We start from the raw sequence: 18934 nt of genomic DNA on the forward strand, positions 1-18934 counted from the left end.
TACAACGTCCAGTCGGGCCATCGGTGAGCATTTGTAGCGAATTGAAGCATGGCGAAGAATTAGATCAAGTCAAAATAGAATAGCCCATTAATCATATTTCCATTATCTAAAAGAGTGTACAAGACATAAAAATAACGTTAAAGTATATCGTAGAAACATAAATATCGTCCGTCATAGAGGAAAAGCCTACGCTCTTGGATTGCCACAGAGCCGTGGGACGAAGAGTTCCTGTCCGCGAGTCGGTAGGCTTTTCATCGTTTGGTCCGGCGTTATATAGTACAGAAGAATGAAACTCCGCTGGCTGCGCACGCAGTGTCCGCAGCCAGCGGAGTTTCGGTCTAGAAAGGAAGGAATTGCTTTTGCGTGTGCATTTTCGTGAGTGGTTGCCAATTTTGTGTAGTGTAACAGTTCGAATGTAAGTTGCATAGAAAACGGCAGTCTGTCGAGTGCGAAGAATAAAGTTGAAAGAAAGGATTGCTGAGTTGACGCTAAAGATTATCTTGTCGTGAGTGCATCATGCGTCGTACGCATAAGTGCAGTTCGTAGAAATGTATTGCGCCGAAATAGATCAAAGTGTTGGTTGAAGAAATATCAAATTGTAAAAGAGTGTTGGTGAGGGAGTTTCAAGAACGTTTTCACTGGTAGCCAGAGATTGAGCACAGCTGCATGGCGTCGTCACTTCCATCGTTGCTGGACGCCAAGTGCAATCAGCACTGAGATTGCCCCGATGATCAACAGTCCGATGACAGCCATGGCCCTGTTCAGATCTCTCCACCATTTTGCGCGGTTGTAGAGGGCGATTTCCTTGGCGAGCTGAGATGGACTTGCGCCGTCATCTTCGGTTAGGTCAATGTGACTGGTGCTAGGAAAGTCCTTTTCAACAAGGCCTCGGTTTGTGGGAAGCGGTATGAAAGCAGCAACCATCCAAGCTGTTGATACGTTAGGTTCAGAACTGATTTCGTGAAAAATGACCGAGGCAGCACTTACCGATTGGGAAGAGGAATCCAGACATAAAGAGCATCACCTGCACATTTCGCCGTGCAGTAATGCAGCCCTCTACCGATAGGGCGCCAGCCGGGGGGTCCCAGATTCCGTAGGTGCTTGCTCTGATGTCTCGTCGCAGGTGTGGCGACCACAAGCTCGAAGTCTGCTTCTTAAGCGTTCGGGCCCAAGCTAGGTCAGGATATGACCTTTTGACGGCAATAGGTGAGCTACCATCCGCCGGGGGGAAGGCTTCATGTTGGCGCTGAGCGAATATCCCGAAGCGCTCAACACTGTGAGAGCGCCTTTGCAGTGAGCTCCCCGCCTGGCTATCTGTGATTGCGGAACGAATGGAGTCGCGGGAAATCTGGTGTGTGAGAAAGCGACGCTCACCACTGCCGTAGTATAGCCTTTGATTCATAGTTAGCTTTAACCTTCCAACATCGTTCTCGTAGAACCTTACCTTGCCCATGCTGGTACTGCCCAATTGGTTGCTCTAGCGCTCGCAGAGGACCGCAGGTTGCGGTCTGAAGCATAGTTGGGTATCATGCTCGATAATCCACCTCTCCTGGAAGGACGGTGAGTCAAGAGATCGCGCAAGTCCGTCAAGCCGTCGCCATATTCGTCTTGGTCTCCGACAAGACGGTAGCTCGAGTTTGGCTCTATCTCTTTTCCTTTTCCAAATGCGGCCTGCGGCCAGTCGACTGGCTCGGATGTTGGCGTAACTTGTTGAGTAAAAGAGTATTCGCCGGGTTCAAAGTCATCAGCCAAAAAATCAGGACTTCTTTGGTTGTTACTGCCTTCAGCAGGAAACGGGGACATGGACCGCGATAAGCGTTCGTTTTCTCCTTCGCTCTCTGAAAATACAGTTGAGAGAGGAGGCTGCGACTGAAACTGATGAGCTCTTGGTGTGGATGAGGAAGATCCAGCTTGTGAAGGCGCCCTGGTGCTGCGAGATCTCGGAGGATATATTCTGGAGCCAAATAGGGCACGAGCGGCATCGTGGTTCATCATGGCGGACCATGTCGCGAGAAATCTGGGCGATGACCCTCCTTGCGGAAGCTTGATAGAGACGGCCTTGTCGGTGAACAACTTCCTTGCAGGATTGAGAGGTGCCACAACCAAACTTTCCCTCGAAAATTCGGACTTGAGACGTGATGCTGGTGTGGCTGCGATGGATGGCGATGGTGCACCATCAAGCTTCACGTAGTTGGGTTCGCTATCCTCGGTTCTCGGACGTGACTGGCTACCAAGAGAGTAGTCGGATGAGCCTGAGTCGCCGATAATGCGATAGTTTTGGTCACTCGAGGGCGAGAAATTGGTAAACTCTAGCGATGGCTGGCAGTGGACGGTGGGCTTTGGCAGCGGTTGCTTGATGATCCTGAAGTTTGGGGTGTCTGAATCAGCCGGGCTTTCTGTGTAGGAGCTGGGCAGTGGCTTCCGGGGTATGAGCATCAAACTCTGGCGCGTGACAGCGCTGCCGGTATCCGAAGGCGGCAGATGAGCCCTGCTCGGCGTGGTGATTGGCGAGAATTCTGCTTTGAATTCGGACGCAGGGGTTTGCTGCTGTACCTTGCGCAGTCCTCCGACGAATTCATAGTTCCACGGTGAAGATGTGCTGGCGATATCCTGGGTGCTTGGCTGGGGCGGCGGCGTCTTCTCGTCTGGCGATGTTGGGGCAGAGTCTTGCTGCTGCAGTGGCAAGGTCGAGCTGCGTCTGCCATGGCTAAAGGTGGCGGATGAGTTTCTCCCGTATGTACTATTTGTTACAGTAGAATTCAGAACTGAGCTTGAGTACACGGAGCTAGATTCATATTCCACTTGCGGCCGGAGTGAGAATGTTTTATCCGCATGCACATTGATGACGTGCCTGAGACGGCGGCTTGACGATGACGTAGATGGCCTTCGAGGCGTGCTGGCTCTGCGTCTGTTGGGATCCTGGTTGGATGGTCTTGTGTACACTCCCAGTGGCGATGCCGGACTTGAGAATGCCGGACTAGAGTCAGCAGGCAGGCGCTGTGTCTGCGGCGTGTCGCTTTGGTAAACCTCCACGTTCGCTGGCGATGTTACACATCCTGGGCTGCAAGTGTCTATGTCCAGATGGGCAGAAAAATCCGAGCTCAAACGAGGAGGGCTGTACGGTACAACTCTGATTTGCAGGTTACTCTGGAGGTTGCTGCGGTCCTGCAAGGGCAGCCGTGGGTTTGACATGGCTGGCGCTCCTAGGCGGTTGTGGGCGTGGTTGCAAAACCCATTGCCCGGTTCTCTATCTGCAGATTGTTGATTTGGGTATTTCAATTCCGGTTCCAGCTCCGGCTCCTGAGTCCAGGCCAGTATCGTCTGCGACAGTGCTGCTTGTGCTCTTCCGGCTGTGAGAGGATTTGGCGTGTAGAGGCGTGCCTGAGAGGTACAGTTGGGGCGATTTGGTGGAATTCCCGTCCTTTCTTTTATTATTGAGGCGCTTTTCGTCAGATTGAGTGACAGATAAGCCGTAAACCAGAGTATTGCGTAGTATGGGGTGAGACGACAGATTAGCGGGATGAGTGAGCGTGGGCCGTGATGTTGGACAGAATTAAGGAATAAGAGTGTAACAATAATTATGAATGAGCGTATAGAATGGAAGAAAAAGAAAGAATTACTTTTGCGCGATCATGAAAGAATGAAAGAATGTAAGAAGATTGCTGGGTGAGGGAGAAAGAAACATGGCACAAGAAGAGGCCGGCCTGTGGGATGGGCGTCGTGCTCGTGGATGCACCAGCTGGGGCGCGAACAAGCCGTAGGACTGGCTGGGGTATGACAATGACGGCCACTTGGACCAGGAACACTGGCCACTGGCCACTGACCATGGACGCAGGGCCACATTGTCTCCGACCTGCAGGTCCAGAGCCGGGGAGGCTTTGGGCGAACCATAGCGGCGGCTGCAGCTAGTGGCGCAGGTTTAATAACTTGCTGCAGGTGGGAGCCACTCCAGCTCCATTCTACACGGTCGTTCAACTTTTATTGGGCAGACGGAGGAAACAGGTCGCAGTCTGGCCCGATGTTGCCAGAATGTTTCTCTGCGGAATCTTGCGGTGAGAGGGCGCGATACTGAGCCTCATCCCGTGTTTGTGGGGGGTTGGAGGCTGTTCTCTCGCCCAGGCGCTTCGTGCAATGATATTCAAACGTCAGGGTTCGTCAGGTCGCAAGGTACCCAGTCACCCAGTTGCTACCAGTAGTACCACAGTACGTAGGTAGTAACTAACGTTAGTAGTTGACTGTTGCCCCTGCCCCTTGGGCCGCCGCTATATTACCCGCCGCCTTGGTACGGTGTGGATGTGTGCCTGGCGGATTGTTTTAGCCTTTCTTTTACTTGTGCTGATCTTTCTGATCTGGCCGTTTTGACTGGCTACCCTGCATGTGAACAGACCTTCCTGTTCGTTATACTTTCCCTTCGATGCCATTATCATCGTTGCTGTTGCTCTGTTGCGTTGGAGTTCGACTCGTTTGTTAATGCCGGTGATGTGCCGCTTGGTTAATGTTTCGTGGGAGACGTGCGTTTTGGCATGTTTGATGCCTCCTGCATGCGCACATGCGTAGATCAGAGTGCCCCTGTTAAGTTAGCGGTTCCCTTCCAGACCACAGGCACCAGGTCTTTTTTAGATAGCTACACATGGACGAACCACAGAGCAGTTCAGAATCGAGACAATCGAGACAGTCGAGACAGTCGAGACAATGTACCAGCACCCCGTACATGCGCAACCGTCCGGTCGCAGCCATTGTCGTAGCCACACTAGATGCAAGACAAGAACCATTGGACAAATCGCATCTGAGAAGCCAGGCCGAGTCCTCAAAATATGCAGCCACACACAAACACCACACCTCAGAGGCTCTGACCATGTCCAATTTCCAACAGAAGCAAACGATAGCATGGCATCGCCAGCGCCAGCCATGAGCTCCCAGCGCTTCATGAAACGACAGCCCACCAAACCACGCTGTCGTGGCCAGACGTGGTCCAAGACGTCAGGTCAGGCTAACTTAGTGCACACCAGAGCTAAGGCAGCGCCACATCTGCGACCTGCAGGACGTAAAATTACGAATGCAGGAGTAATTTTAGCATCCGACGCGTCCGTACACGAAACGCGTCGCAGCCCACTGCGAAACCCTGCTCACGCCTAGGCAGTGGACACAGCACAGACGAAAAAGTAACCAGCTGTTCAAGGGAGAAACAAAGAATTCGCCTGCAAACAAAAATCGTGAGACAATGCAATAAATAGAAGCAGGAAGCCGACAGCTGGTCATGCACCGCGTGCCACAGTGCAAACGCACCCCAACCTCGTCCCAAATGTAGCCCTAGCAATTGTAACCGCGCGCTAGCCGTGGACAGCGCACAGGTCTCCTCCATTCCAACATCGAGCCATGTCACCAGGAGTCGGCCGCGAGACGTCCGATCCAACCGTATCAGAATTCAACTGACGATGCAACGTGAGACCGCTCATCATCCATAATTAGAGACAGCAGATCGAGCCCAGCCCGGGTAGTTGATCCATGCCCCACACCAAACCAAACCAAACCGACCAGGGCAGACATCGTCAGTTGGTGACTAGGGGTTGAAATCTCAACCACGGCGGTCAACTTGCCAACTACCGAACCAAGGAGGCTCACCTGCCACTGCTCACCCCAAACGCACCGTGCCGTGGTAGCTTGCCCCTTACTTATCATGGATATGACAGCGTCTGCTCCAGCCGCCGAGCTGAGCATTCTGCAAGCCTCGGGGCTGATGGTAAGCTTTCCGTAGACCGGCCGGTTTGAGCCTCCGTCCACCATGTCAAATGCACACCGCCGCCAACCCTGAAGCTGACACAACCAAACAGCTGGCATACTCCATCATATACGTGCTCCCCCTTTACGCATCAGATGCCACAAGGCCCTCTCCGTCACGATCCAGAGATGATCCAGCTGCAATCCGTGCCCGTGTGCGAGCCGTGACGCTCTCCACCACAGCCTGCTCCATCGTCACCCTCATCACACTCTGCTGCCTGTCTCAACAGCGTCCCGCCCTCTACCTGATGGGCTACTGGCCTGTCCGCCTGGTTGAATCCGCCAAAGCCCTACTGCTGACAGCCACCCTCTTCGCAGGCCCTCTGTACGAAAGTCTCTTTATCGACGGTGGTTGGCGCTACATAGGCACAGGCTTACAACGCCTCTGGCAGAGTTGGCCAGAATGGCGAAACATTGTCGCTGTATGTACACCTCGTGCACACGCCGTCTCCACTGACCAACTCTCTCACATGCCCTGCTCTTGACTAACTCACTGCAGGGACCCGTCACCGAAGAATGCCTGTTTCGCTCTGCTGTAGTCCCGCTTCTGGTATTAGCCAAAGCCAGCCCTTCCAGTATTATATTCCTGTCGCCTCTTGTATTTGGTGTTGCTCACATCCACCACTTTTACGAGTTTCGTCTCACCAACCCTGGACTTCCCATCTACGCCGCCGTAGCCCGCACTGTCATACAGCTGACCTATACGTCCGTGTTTGGCGCCTACGTCACATTTCTCTTCCTGCAAACCGGATCACTCCTTGCTGTAGTGCTCGTTCACGCCTTCTGCAATTCTCTTGGCCTCCCGCGCGTCTGGGGGTATATGGAGCCATATTGGCTACCTATCAACACAAGCCGGGGCATCCTTCTGAAGTGGACAGTTTCATATTATGTTCTCCTGGTAGGTGGCTTGGTCTGCTGGTGGCGAAGCCTGCACTCGCTCACTGACTCTCCACTGGGTCTGCTCAAGTAGTGTCCGGATCGTCATCCATGGAGTAAAGTAGGGGATCATTGCTAAAACATACAAAGCCACCACGCTATATCAGATTGAGAATGATACATTTCCCCTTGACCAAAACAACGTATGTCGAGAAGAATTGCTCTCGTTCTATTTATTGTACAGCTACAAGATGGAAATACCGCCATTCAATATGATTCTACCACGCAGTGTACGTCGTTACCGCGCATCCAGCCTTACTCCGGGCAGCGAGCCCGGCATAGCATAATCATCCTCATCTCGCCAGGACCTCCTACGGCGCATGGAAGCTGCATCCCTTAGATCCGCATCGCCAAACGAATCCCTGCTGCGCATGTCTTCACGAAGTTCGCGTTCAGTCTCCTTGCCTTTAGCACGGCCCATGGAGCCCGAACCTTCGCCCATCGCGTCATCCGGGCCTCGCGTATTCTTCTTGCGAGGCCATAGACTAGGAAGAGCAATCTCTTGGAAGCGCGGTTCCACTGCCCGCTCGTCAAACCACTTGTGAAGCCTGGCCTCGACGAGCTGTGCAATTTTCGGGACGTCTTGCAGTCGAGACCGGCTCCCAAGCAGACTTCTAACAGAAAAGTCTAGTCGGTAGTCATCCAGAAAGTTAAACGTCATCATGGCTGGTGTCGACTGAGAGGGGTTACTCGGGATAAAGGAGATGGATAGAGTGCCACTGAACCTGACCACCGACACGGCCAGGGCCACAGGCAAAATGGCCGAAAGCTTTTTGGGGTAGTTTAAGAGAAGCTTCGTCTCTACCGCCAAAGTGAGCATGTCGCTCAAATCCACGTCCATTCGTGCCTGGAGGCGTGTGCCGTCGCGCGCTGCAGTGGCGGGGTCAAACCGAATACCCGCACCTAGGCTGATGCCATCCTCGTCGACGGGGATTATGCGACAGTTGCTGAAGATGGGGAAATCTTCACCCAAGCTGAGCTCTGTCACCCGTATTTCATCAATGAAATCTGGTCGCGAAGTGCCATTGAGTGCCTTTGTCAGCGAGTTGAGAATAGCGTCGTCGTGCTGCGCATCGCTGCGAAACTGAGCAATCGTCTGGCCAACCAAGACATTGAACCAATCTAGACTTTCCGGCTGGTGGCTATCGACATTATAGTACGTCTTGCTGAGAATGGAGCCAATTGTAAGGGCTGGTGGATTGCGAAGGACCGTTGATTTTTTGCGATTCAATCCCTGACCATGGCGATGGCCCTGAGATCTTAGCGTGAGTAGAGATTGCTTGTGTGCCAGAGTCCGGGAACGGCGCTCTGTTGCGCGCAATGAGGCTGTGACATCTGGTGAAGGGGGGTCTCCGAATATAAAGAACTTGATAAACGCGGCAAGTATCACAACCACAGAGATCTGCCCAACGATGAATCCTTGCGTAAAGGAGAGCCTGGGGCGGCGTGTCAGCGAATGGACGCAGAGTGAGAGGATCGCGGTAATCTTACGTGGGTTCTGACCGCGCAGGGCAAGTGCCTGTTGACATTTCCAGCGTCTCGGCCACAGTTTTGAGCTTCAAGACGCCTTTTGAACTGCCTGCTTCGGGTGATTGAATTGGTGGATGTAAGAGCTACCTACTATCCCTGGACCCAGAGCGAGCGCGCCCCGCCACACGTTCTGTCACTGCGATATAGCGTTTTGGAATCTGCATGTGCGAGACTCGTACTTGATTTATTTTACTTCCAAAAAAGAGAAAGAAAAAAACGATGTATTGCTCGCGAAGAATGTTTTATCTGAAATTATTCACACTGCATCAGATCAAGCTCGCCCGGCCTGATCAAAACGACAACAGCAAAGGCCTGTCTGGTGGCGTATGCATCGACCGGGACTAATTCATATAGCGGGTGCCAACGTGACGTAGCGTGGACAGCTCACGTTGTCACTCTCGAGCCTCATCGACTTGCGCCAGAGCTAGCACAAGGGCCAAACCCCGCGAACAGGAATCGCTCAACATATATGCGAATCTCAAAGACCGTCAAAGCTCAGAGAAATTCACACAGCAGCTAAAGAGCATCGAAACGGCAGGACCGGTCCTCCGTCACCATGGACGTCTCTCAGGCGATTTCAGGCTACATCGCCAAGATAGTGATGCCAGCGGGCGAGTCGTCATCGTCAAAAATGAAGATTTTAATTTTGGACAGAGACACAGTCCCGATTGTCTCAACAGCCATAACGCAGTCAAACCTTCTCAACCACGAGGTCTACCTGACTGATCGCCTGGACAATACTGCCAGAGAGAAGATGAGGCATCTACGCTGCCTCTGTCTCGTGCGCCCCTCACCAGAGACCATCCAGCTCCTGATTGACGAGCTAAGAGACCCCAAATACGGCGAATATCATTTCTACTTTACCAATGTGGCGAAGAAGTCTTCACTTGAGCGATTGGCTGAGGCGGATGATCACGAAGTTGTCAAGGTTGTCCAAGAGCACTTTGCTGACTACACGGTCATAAATCCAGACCTTTTCAGCTTCGAGATTCTGCTACCAAGATGGCGTATTTTTGCGGGCAACCCGGAGACTTGGAATCCAGATTCTCTCCAACGATGTGCGGATGGATTAGTGGCTGTTTTGCTATCGCTCAAGAAGAAACCGCTCATTCGATACGCAAAGAGCAGTTCTATGGCAAAGAAGCTGGCTACCGAAGTTCGGTACCTCATGACCCAGGAAGAACAGCTGTTTGATTTCCGAAAAGTCGACACGCCGCCAATCTTGCTGGTTCTCGATCGTCGCGAAGACCCCGTTACCCCGCTACTGACACAATGGACCTACCAAGCTATGGTGAACCATCTTCTCGGTATTCAAAATGGCCGTGTGAATCTTGAGGACGTGCCCGACATCCGACCAGAGTTGCGAGAAATCATTTTATCACAAGATCAAGACCCTTTCTTCAAGAAGAACATGTTTCTCAATTTCGGAGATCTTGGGAGTTCGATCAAGGAATACGTGGAGCAGTATCAATCAAAGACAAAGAATAATGCCGACATTGAATCGATTGCTGATATGAAACGCTTCATTGAAGAATATCCCGAGTTTCGAAAGCTATCTAGCAACGTCAGCAAACACGTCACCCTCGTCTCCGAACTTAGCAGACGTGTTGCAGCTGAGAATTTGCTGGAAGTCAGTGAGCTAGAGCAGAGTCTAGCCTGCAATGACAATCACAACAACGACCTACGGGTGTGTATGCTACTAAATTAGACGCGAGCATCGCTAACAGGGAGACAGTCGATACAAACGCTACTGCAAAACCCGCAAGTGACAGCTGACAGCAAAGTTGCGCTGGTGACTTTATATGCTCTGCGCTATCATAGACAGCCGTCCAACTCTTTGCCGATGCTCACCGATCTTCTCGTGGCAGCTGGTAATGTGCAGCCGCGCCAAGCCGCCATGGTAGACAAGGTACTTGCGTACCACACATCTCTGCACTCCTCGCAAGCGCAGGGTGGCATTTCCGACATATTCGAATCGGGAGGAATATTTGCCGGTGCCTCTAACCGCTTCAAGGGCCTCAAGGGCGTGGAGAATGTTTACACACAACATACGACACTGCTCGAAAGCACGCTTCAAAACCTCGTCAAAGGCCGCTTAAAGGAGCAACAATACCCATTTGTTGACGGAGGAGGAACTACCAGGGACAAGCCGCAGGATATCATCGTCTTTATGGTTGGAGGTGCAACATACGAAGAAGCGAAAATGATTGCAGGCATCAACGCAACGACCCCGGGCGTTCGAGTTGTCTTGGGAGGGACATCAATTCACAATACCAGTACCTTTATGGAGGAGGTAGACGACGCAGTCAGCTCGTGGCCCGACATCCGAGCCCGCAGATAGAACGAGACACCTTCTAAGTGCTGCGGCATTGGCAGATACCTGACAACGAAGATGCGCCTGGAAAGAAAGCCATTTTTATAAATATAGACCCGACTTATTATATCACAAGAAGGGTTCAAGTTATTTCTCGTAACGATTTTTATTCAAGTATTAGACTGTCTTGTCTGTTGAACACCTGCCGCTCCAACTACACAAGGCGACATAAGTCGGCGAGCCAATCACCTGCAAATTTGCTCCACCGAAAAGTTGCGCGACAGGAGTTGCGACTACGAATTTTCTCTTGACAGCTCACAACGACTGTCATGCATGCGATTCTGCGACAAAGAGCGCGCGGGAGACGCATTATATCGACGATAAGCCGGCGAAGGCATTTAGCGACAGCCTCCGAGGGCGCTAGGTGAGCATCAACCGTCGCACGGGGCTTCCCTTTTGTTGCTGACAATGAACGTCTGGCAGGACCTTCGACGTGGTTGTCATAGGCGGCGGCCATGCCGGCGCTGAAGCCTGCACAGCGGCAGCGCGGGCTGGGGCTCGGACGGCGCTCATCACGCCAAAGATAGAAAATCTCGGCACTTGCTCCTGCAACCCCAGCTTCGGAGGCATTGGCAAGGGAACCATACTCCGCGAGATCGATGCGCTCGACGGTGTCGCTGGGCGCATAATCGATAAGGCTGGCGTCCAGTTCCACGTACTGAATCGAAGCAAAGGACCGGCAGTTTGGGTATGTAAATACATCATGCGTGCTGACACTGGACTAACTTGTGGCCGTCTTTCCAGGGTCCACGAGCGCAAATCGACCGAAAGCTCTACCAGAAGCACATGCGCGAAGAGCTTCAATCATATCCGAACCTGTCCATAATACTCGATTCCGTATCCGACATTGTCCTGTCGACGGAAGAAACCGAATCCGGTACAGCACATCCCGCCATATCTGGCGTCCGACTCGACTCTGGCGACATCATTCCCACAAAACGAGTGATCATAACCACTGGGACTTTTCTAGGCGGGGAGATTCACATCGGACTGCAAACATATCCAGCAGGTCGGCTAGGCGAAGCGGCAACGTTTGGCCTGAGTAAATCGCTGCGAGATGCTGGCTTCCAGCTTGGTCGCCTGAAGACGGGAACGCCCCCTCGATTGGACAGATCAAGCATCAACTTCGATGTCATGGAGACGCAGTATGGCGATGACTCACCAAACCCCTTCAGCTATCTGAACAGCAGCGTTGCAGTCCAGGAGCAGCTCACCTGCAGTATGACCTATACGAACCATGCAACGCATGACGTGATACGGGATAATTTGGATAAAACAATACATATCCGCGAATCTGTCAAAGGTCCTCGATACTGCCCTTCTTTGGAGTCCAAAGTTATCCGGTTCGCCGACAAGGAACGACACATTGTTTGGCTTGAGCCTGAAGGCTTTGACGACCCTGTCATCTACCCGAACGGCTTATCCATGACCATTCCTCCCGAAGGACAAGAGCAAGCACTAAAAACCATTGTCGGCCTCGAGCAAGTCAAAATGCTACAACCAGGGTATGGTGTGGAGTACGATTACATCGATCCTCGTGGACTAAAGTCTACACTGGAAACCAAGGCAATCGGCGGTCTGTACCTCGCTGGTCAAATCAATGGCACCACCGGCTACGAAGAGGCAGCTGGTCAAGGTATCCTCGCGGGAATCAATGCTGGACGAGCGGCGGTTGGTCTTTCAGGAGTGTCACTGTCCAGATCTGACGGATACATTGGCATCATGGTGGATGACCTAGTCACCAAGGGAGTGACCGAACCTTATCGCATGTTCACCTCCCGCAGCGAGTTCCGCATGGCGGCACGAGCTGACAATGCCGATTTACGACTTACTGAAAAGGGCCGTGAATGGGGCGTCGTTGCCGACCGTCGCTGGCAGGCCTTTTCTGACGAAAAAGATCAGATCGACAAGCTGACCAAGAGCCTCGATGCTGTATCTCTCTCGACAGAGCAGTGGAGGAAGCATGGTTTCCAAACCAAGCGGGATTCGCGCCGACGCAGTGGAATCGATGTGGTGCGCCTGTCTAATGCAAATACTCGTGCAAATATGGAACATCTCAACTCACTGATTCCTGGCATCATGGACTTTTCGCCGCGAATCCGAGATCGCGTTGTCTTGGAGGCAACATATGCACCTTACATCAGAATGCATGAGGCTGCCATTGGAAAGTTCAAAAACGACGAGGGTGTCCAGCTGCCTCTGGATCTGGACTACGACGCTGTTCCTGGTCTCGCACTTTCAGAGCGAGAGGTCCTCAAAATAACTCGCCCCGAGACTCTAGCCCAAGCTCGCCGCGTAGAAGGCGTAACACCATCTGGCAGTTTGCGCTTGCTTGCATATGTTCGGCGTCGCTCCGACTCCAAGCCGATGGCTGCTGAAAGTACATAGTGGCTCGCTACCACACGAAGCAATGATGTAAAAAAACAAGACCACGGGACATTGAATCAGAGGCCAACGGCTCTAGTCTTTGGTTCCTAGTATTCAATACATGTAAAATAGCAAAATTTAGCATAGAGAAGCCGCAGTGTAACATGATTTTATTGTACAAGTATTTTCAGCCTTGCTCGACTGAATGAGCCCGAAAGGGAAGTGATGAATACAGTCTTTCTGACATAATTGCCAAAGGTCCACAAGCTCTGCTCCGACTCATGAGCAAGGATCTTGAGCACGCCGATGCAAATCATTGCTTGGACTTCTTCTTGGGCGCATTGAGGATTTTCACCGCATCCTTTGTGTAGATATAACTCGCACCGCTCCATACTGTCGTAGCGGCTACAACGTATCTTTTGGCACTATTAGCTTGATGCACACGATACAAAGCCACCTGGTAAAGAAGGGAAAGTGGATGGAGGCCAGCTTACTGCATAATGGTCAAGGCCTGCGACAAGTCGACAGGCACAAGAGGCGCCCCCGTGGTCACGCCTACTAGGGCCAGCTGAAGAAAAGTGTTGTACTTGCTGATCGTGGTGGGACGGACCTCCGCAGAGGGTAGAGAAAAGTCCCAATACCGCGCAAATGTTTTCGGAGGCGGAAGGGATATCCAACGATAGTAAATAGCCGCGATGCCGAGTCCGACGTCTCTACCGAGAATGATGCTCGCCACCCAAACTGTTCCCGTGCATTGTCAGTATGGGAGCTCTCATGATACCTGGGAGAAGTCTTCCAGTCCACCAGAGGTGACATGTCTATGGAATACACACCTGGCAACGCCCCTTTGACAGCAAGACACACTGTCAAGACAGTCATGAGCACCTTGTCTGCCATTGGGTCTATGACTGTTCCTACAACCGTCTGGCGGTTCCATCGTCGCGCAATCCATCCGTCCAGGAGATCCGTCACGCCGGCATACACCAACAGCCCTGCTGCCCAGGCATGAGAATCATGCAAGACAAAATATCCGATGAACGGCGCCGCCACTAGTCTGGAGAACGTGAGGATATTCGGTAATGTATATATGTCTTCGTGCAGGGTCGGGTCAGACAAGGGATTGGACGCTTTCGTGACGTCGGGCTTCTGCCCTGAACTCGTTCGTATTTGATTGTCATCGTTCGCTTCCGCGGGAGACTGCGATTTGGGTGGTACAGGAGACTTGGAGCTATTTTCGAGGCGGGTTAGCGAAACGTTCGATTGGTTGCTCCGAACGCGGTTTGGGGCCGGGGGGGGGGGGGGGGTGGGCTTCATCGATGCACACATACGAGGTCTCTCGACGCAGCTTCGGCGCGATGGGGGCAGTATTGGAACGGAGCAGCGGTCGCGCGAAGAAGGACATCGACCGTGTAGGGCAAGCGAGCCGCGGCGGCCGCGAGAGAAGCGTTCTGCGCCACGCCGTCCGGCCAAGGACCGCCGCTGCGGTTTGCGAGGGAAGCATCACGGCGGTAATTGCGGGCTACAGCTCCACCGCTTGCTCTATTTTGCAACCTCGTCAGGGCGAGGGACGAGTAATATTCTGATTTTGCGACGTTTCGAGGCTGTCAATCAATGGCAAAAAGCATTGTCGCTTTCCGATAGTGACTTGTGCAGAGCTGCGGTGGGTCGGGGAAAGGAACGCTACCTAGTTATTGGGTGTAGGTAGAAACTAAGCAGGGTTTCTGTAAATAGTAATATGATACTCAAGTTAAGTATAATACTATTCATGATTTGATGGTATATGCTGTCTCAAGCATGTAATTATATTAATCGACTTTTTTATACTATTTACTATGCTCTTGAATACATGCGATGGCACTCTCCGTGGTGTTTGTGGCATTGTAGAGGGGAAAAGCTACATTGAGAGAATGACAGAACGTGTCGTCGAACCCCGTCCACCGCCGAGAGCTATGATGCAACCAGACAACCATTGTAAATTGTCGGACATGGTACTTGTTCCTTCGCGAGGGCATCCCAAAGAGCGACAAATTTGGTGCTCCGACATCTGTCTACGAGACCCCCAGTATGCATTATGTGTGACCATAGGGTAGGCACTGCTGGAAGCGAGCGCACTTTTCACATCACGATACTGGTACAGGACGCAGGAATCAAGATCAAGTAACACTATAAAATCACATCATATTATGTGGTGCTGTGTAAACAGTAAACATCGTGTGGTATCACGAGTACTAATAGTAACAAATAACTGGTATAATTAATTAATCAAAAAAACGCTTTACAACGTTAGTCAAAGTACATGCTGACGGGTCTAATCCATCTGTACCTCGTCGCTCCCAGGTGATAAATAATACAGTAGCAATAACAAGGGCAACGACGTTGTGCCGAGTAGAAGTGCAGAAAACTCCGTAAAAATTCAATATAGCAAGTGCAGAACATGGTTATGTCCGGTGGAGTGAATTGGGCCCGTTGGGCCACTGAACATGACCCTGAGCATAATATTGCTGGTCAGAGTCGCCCTCCAGACCCGGAAAATTCCAGACTTCCCCAGGAGCACCTTCCATATGATGATACAGAGAGTAGTTGCCCGCTGGATTGCCTCCGTAGGACATCTGCTGCGGTATAGCAGCCTGGAAACTCGAATTTGCAACGTGACCCGCGTAGCCGTTTTGTGCGCCAGCGGAATGTGAAGCTGAGTAACCGTCGTGTGCGCTCGTGGGATGTGTAGATGGGTAGCCGTTCTGTGTATTCGTAGAGTGCGAGGCTGGGTAGCCGTTCGGTGTAGCCGTAGAATGTGAAGCCGGGTAGCCGTTTGGTGTAGTCGTAGCATGTTGTGGAAACATGTAAGAAGGAGACGAGCCGCTTTGATGAATGCTATTCAAGTTCATGGCGTTCTGTAGGTTTCCCTGCATCATGGCACGGTGAAGGACACCAGTGCCGCCGTTGATGGAACCGTGATCAGGACCATACTGGGTAGGCATGGCCCCGGTATTGTCGGTCGCCAGCGCATACTCAACCTCATGGACGGGAGTTCGGAAGTTCTGAGAAAGCAAGAGCGCGGGGCGAGGGGTAATGCCTCGCAGATGCACGCTGCTGGATGGGGTTTCAAGCTTCCCCGAGGTAACGTCGTCCACGTTGTAGTAGCTGACCATGTGATGGGTGACGCCGTTGAAAGAGACGCTGATCGTCTTCTTGACAAGACCGTTATCCTTGAAAGAGTACGAGTCAACAAGAGAGCCGATTAGAGATCGTTCCTGGTCTTTGCTGTTGCCGGATTGATCAAGACCTGCAGCCCCCACATATGGCATGTTCAGGGTCGCCAGCGGCTCAGACTTCACGATACCCTGAGGCGACTTTTTACTCTTCTTCAGGGCTCGTTTCTTCTCGCCAGGGGGGAAAGGCTTGTCCAGCTCCCGGTAGATCAGGAAGTTGCCAAGAATTCGGCTTGGACTCCAGGAGACTCCATCGGTCCAGCGCTTGATGCCGGAAGAGTGCTCCTCGTAGATGAAGATGTTCCCGCTCTTGATGAGTTCTTGACGCTCACGATCGTGAGGACGACGGGGGACATGGTTAAGGACACCGGTCAAGCACGCCTCGAAGAGTATGAGACCATCAAGAGTCGTCGAGATATGCCCCTCGAATGTAGGAACCAACGGTGCCGACTGATTCTCCATTGTCGATGACTAGCACGAAGTTTCTTCGAAGTTAAGTTGGAGGTTTAAACAGCCCCTGGGATCTTGGGGTGCTAAAGAAGGAAAAAAGTCAAAAAGCTGGACTAGAATTGAGAAAGATGGCACAAGGACCAGCTAAATCATTCAAGTGGCCAGGAAAAAAGTTTGGATAAACAAAAGTCGAAGAAGGATGAAAGTTTGTCGAGCTGCGTATGGCGCTCGGTGGGAGAAGTTGAGGAAAAGGGAGAGGAGAAGAGAGAATAAAAAGCAATGGCGACTTTGATGTAGGAGGATAGACTGTTTCCGCTATTTTCCGTCTTTGGCCGCAGATATTGTATGACTGAGTTAAGAGGCGTGAAGAGGCGTAAGGAACCAATAAGCCACAGGGACGTGATTGTGACCAGAAAAGTTGGGTGAAGTGGTGAAGGCTTGGTGATGATTCACCACTGTGATGTCGAGGCAGTTTGTGGGTGCCGCTTTGCTAAGTGTCGACAAGTAGAGAAAAGATGAAGAAAAGTAAGTTCTGGGGCTTGCAAACTTCGATCGAGCCGTGGCGGGGACTGCTTTGTTTTAACTTCCGGGCGGCGGGTGTCGAGGAGCTTATGAGCAGAATGGGAAGCTAGGCTGTGACAAGGGAGCCCTGGGCCGAGTCGGGTGGGAGGGGGATGCAAGCCAAGTGCGGTCTAGAAGAGGACCAGATTTGGACAAGATGGGGTATAGAGTTTGAAGAGCCGCATAGGACAGAGCTTTGCCGGCGATCCTGGACAGTGCACAAGCGCGTTCAAAGTTGAGCTGTTCTTGACGAGTAACGTAGACTGTGCGACTGAGCAAAGAGAGTTGGTTGCGCAGCCCGGAGACGGCCGAGAAAAGAGAAGGAAAGAAAAGTCAATGATGGTTGGTAGCACTGGCAAGCACGAGCTATGCTGGACCAGGCAATTGTTCCTGGGTGGTCTGCTTGCAACGGGGGTATTTAAGAGGACGGCTAAGACGAATGCCCTCTGGCGTTATTGGAAGCGTCGTATCGAGGTGGGTGTTGGGGTTGGTATCTGGCGGGGCGAGTTTCTCTTCACGGATCCGCTTCCGTCTATTGTAAGTGGTGTTGCCAGGATAGAGGCGCAAAAAAGAAAAGGTGGTGTTGCGGACGAGGCGAGGCACGGTAATAACAAGTTAATACTAAAAACCTGACAGAATCTGCAACTGGCAGCCAGATTTTCTCGCTTTGACTGCGAAGGTCGCTTTGCTAGTTGAAAATGACAAACTTATCTACTGTACCCGAGGGGAGGGTGCAAAGAAGGAGAATGACCATTTGCGAGCAATGAAGGAGAAGGTGATGGGGGGGGGGGGGGGGGTGAGTAGAGTGGTGTGAGTGTAAAGGAACCGGATGTAGTAGCGATGCTGGCAACTGCTGCTACTGTGCTAGTCAGCATAGGCAGGTGTGCAGCATTCTGCCGCAAAGCATTTATTTATTCTCCAAGGAGAAAGCGTCCCGAGAACTGACAAGAGAAGGCCGCGCACTGCAATTGGGCTTCGGCAGGAGCGACCGAGGACATGGCTGAGACTGGCAAGTAACAAAGTGGAGAGAGGAGACCGGGCGTTGCGCTATTGCGGATGCGATTCTGGCTACTCCGTGCTGTCCGCGAAGAAATCTGCTAAAAGATAGGGCCATGTCAAGCTATACCATCCCGACCGTCCCATCAAGTCAAGTCAACTTGACTAGTTGGCTGGCAGCAGACGCTGTCGGAAAAAAAGAGACAAGTCAAGTTCTTTACTGCGCAGAGGAGGGAAAAAGAGGGGAGCAGCAACGGTAGTTCAGGGAACAGAGACAGGCAGGCATGCCGGGAGCAGGCATCCTGGCGATGGCATTGGACTAGGCAGACCAGAGGGGCCATGTAGCGTGCGCCAACGCTGTGCCTACTTGGTCGTAGTGTGGTTGGCGTCGCAGTTGCTGCAATTCACGTCTGGGCGACGTCCGGAAACAGCAGCGCCCAACTTGAGAGCAGAGTAGGGCCGGTCGGTCGGGGCTGCTAGTAATCATCAGCAGAGGAAGAAAGAGAGCGACTGTGATCCGTACGGTAGCAGCAAGCAGACACGCACACACACGCAGTCCCTTGGTGCACACCACCATCACAACTCGCGAGGCACGTGGCTTTGTCGCTCTACATCGATGATTCTGTGATGCCTCATTACAAAAGCCACACTACTACTAGTTGACCGAGTTTGTTAACATGGCCTGACCAACACCAACTAGACAGAGCTAGAGTTGCGTACTGGTAGACAGCAG

General features: G+C 52.1%; 8 protein-coding genes across 8 annotated transcripts; 4 read left to right on the forward strand and 4 right to left on the reverse strand.

Annotated features, from left to right (window-relative positions):
* Positions 1–675: 675 nt before the first annotated feature.
* Positions 676–2579, reverse strand: LMH87_008194 (uncharacterized protein; the record flags this gene model as incomplete). Its single annotated transcript, XM_056195564.1, has 4 exons — positions 676–929; positions 988–1391; positions 1445–2362; positions 2554–2579. 4 exons carry the CDS (start codon positions 2577–2579, stop codon positions 676–678), a joined length of 1602 nt encoding a protein of 533 aa, XP_056057286.1.
* Positions 2580–5677: 3098 nt separating this feature from the next.
* LMH87_008195 (uncharacterized protein) lies at positions 5678–6774 on the forward strand (the record flags this gene model as incomplete). The annotated part of the gene is made up of 5 exons (XM_056195575.1): positions 5678–5740; positions 5832–6200; positions 6278–6594; positions 6657–6676; positions 6749–6774. The coding sequence occupies 5 exons, from the start codon at positions 5678–5680 to the stop codon at positions 6772–6774; spliced, it is 795 nt and encodes a 264-aa protein (XP_056057287.1).
* A 178-nt stretch (positions 6775–6952) lies between these two features.
* LMH87_008196 (uncharacterized protein) lies at positions 6953–8243 on the reverse strand (the record flags this gene model as incomplete). The annotated part of the gene is made up of 2 exons (XM_056195586.1): positions 6953–8150; positions 8206–8243. 2 exons carry the CDS (start codon positions 8241–8243, stop codon positions 6953–6955), a joined length of 1236 nt encoding a protein of 411 aa, XP_056057288.1.
* A 557-nt stretch (positions 8244–8800) lies between these two features.
* LMH87_008197 (uncharacterized protein) lies at positions 8801–10585 on the forward strand (the record flags this gene model as incomplete). The annotated part of the gene is made up of 2 exons (XM_056195597.1): positions 8801–9931; positions 9980–10585. The coding sequence occupies 2 exons, from the start codon at positions 8801–8803 to the stop codon at positions 10583–10585; spliced, it is 1737 nt and encodes a 578-aa protein (XP_056057289.1).
* Positions 10586–10887: 302 nt separating this feature from the next.
* LMH87_008198 (uncharacterized protein) lies at positions 10888–13006 on the forward strand (the record flags this gene model as incomplete). The annotated part of the gene is made up of 3 exons (XM_056195608.1): positions 10888–10982; positions 11042–11306; positions 11363–13006. 3 exons carry the CDS (start codon positions 10888–10890, stop codon positions 13004–13006), a joined length of 2004 nt encoding a protein of 667 aa, XP_056057290.1.
* Positions 13007–13298: 292 nt separating this feature from the next.
* LMH87_008199 (uncharacterized protein) lies at positions 13299–14486 on the reverse strand (the record flags this gene model as incomplete). Its single annotated transcript, XM_056195619.1, has 4 exons — positions 13299–13401; positions 13480–13726; positions 13819–14213; positions 14314–14486. 4 exons carry the CDS (start codon positions 14484–14486, stop codon positions 13299–13301), a joined length of 918 nt encoding a protein of 305 aa, XP_056057291.1.
* Positions 14487–15247: 761 nt separating this feature from the next.
* Positions 15248–16656, reverse strand: LMH87_008200 (uncharacterized protein; the record flags this gene model as incomplete). The annotated part of the gene is made up of 3 exons (XM_056195630.1): positions 15248–15258; positions 15309–15386; positions 15510–16656. 3 exons carry the CDS (start codon positions 16654–16656, stop codon positions 15248–15250), a joined length of 1236 nt encoding a protein of 411 aa, XP_056057292.1.
* Positions 16657–17541: 885 nt separating this feature from the next.
* On the forward strand, positions 17542–17901 carry LMH87_008201 (uncharacterized protein; the record flags this gene model as incomplete). The annotated part of the gene is made up of 2 exons (XM_056195641.1): positions 17542–17742; positions 17842–17901. 2 exons carry the CDS (start codon positions 17542–17544, stop codon positions 17899–17901), a joined length of 261 nt encoding a protein of 86 aa, XP_056057293.1.
* Positions 17902–18934: the final 1033 nt, after the last annotated feature.

The sequence above is a fragment of the Akanthomyces muscarius genome (genome assembly GCF_028009165.1).
Source record: "Akanthomyces muscarius strain Ve6 chromosome Unknown contig_16, whole genome shotgun sequence".
Taxonomy (NCBI): Eukaryota; Fungi; Ascomycota; class Sordariomycetes; order Hypocreales; family Cordycipitaceae; genus Akanthomyces; species Akanthomyces muscarius.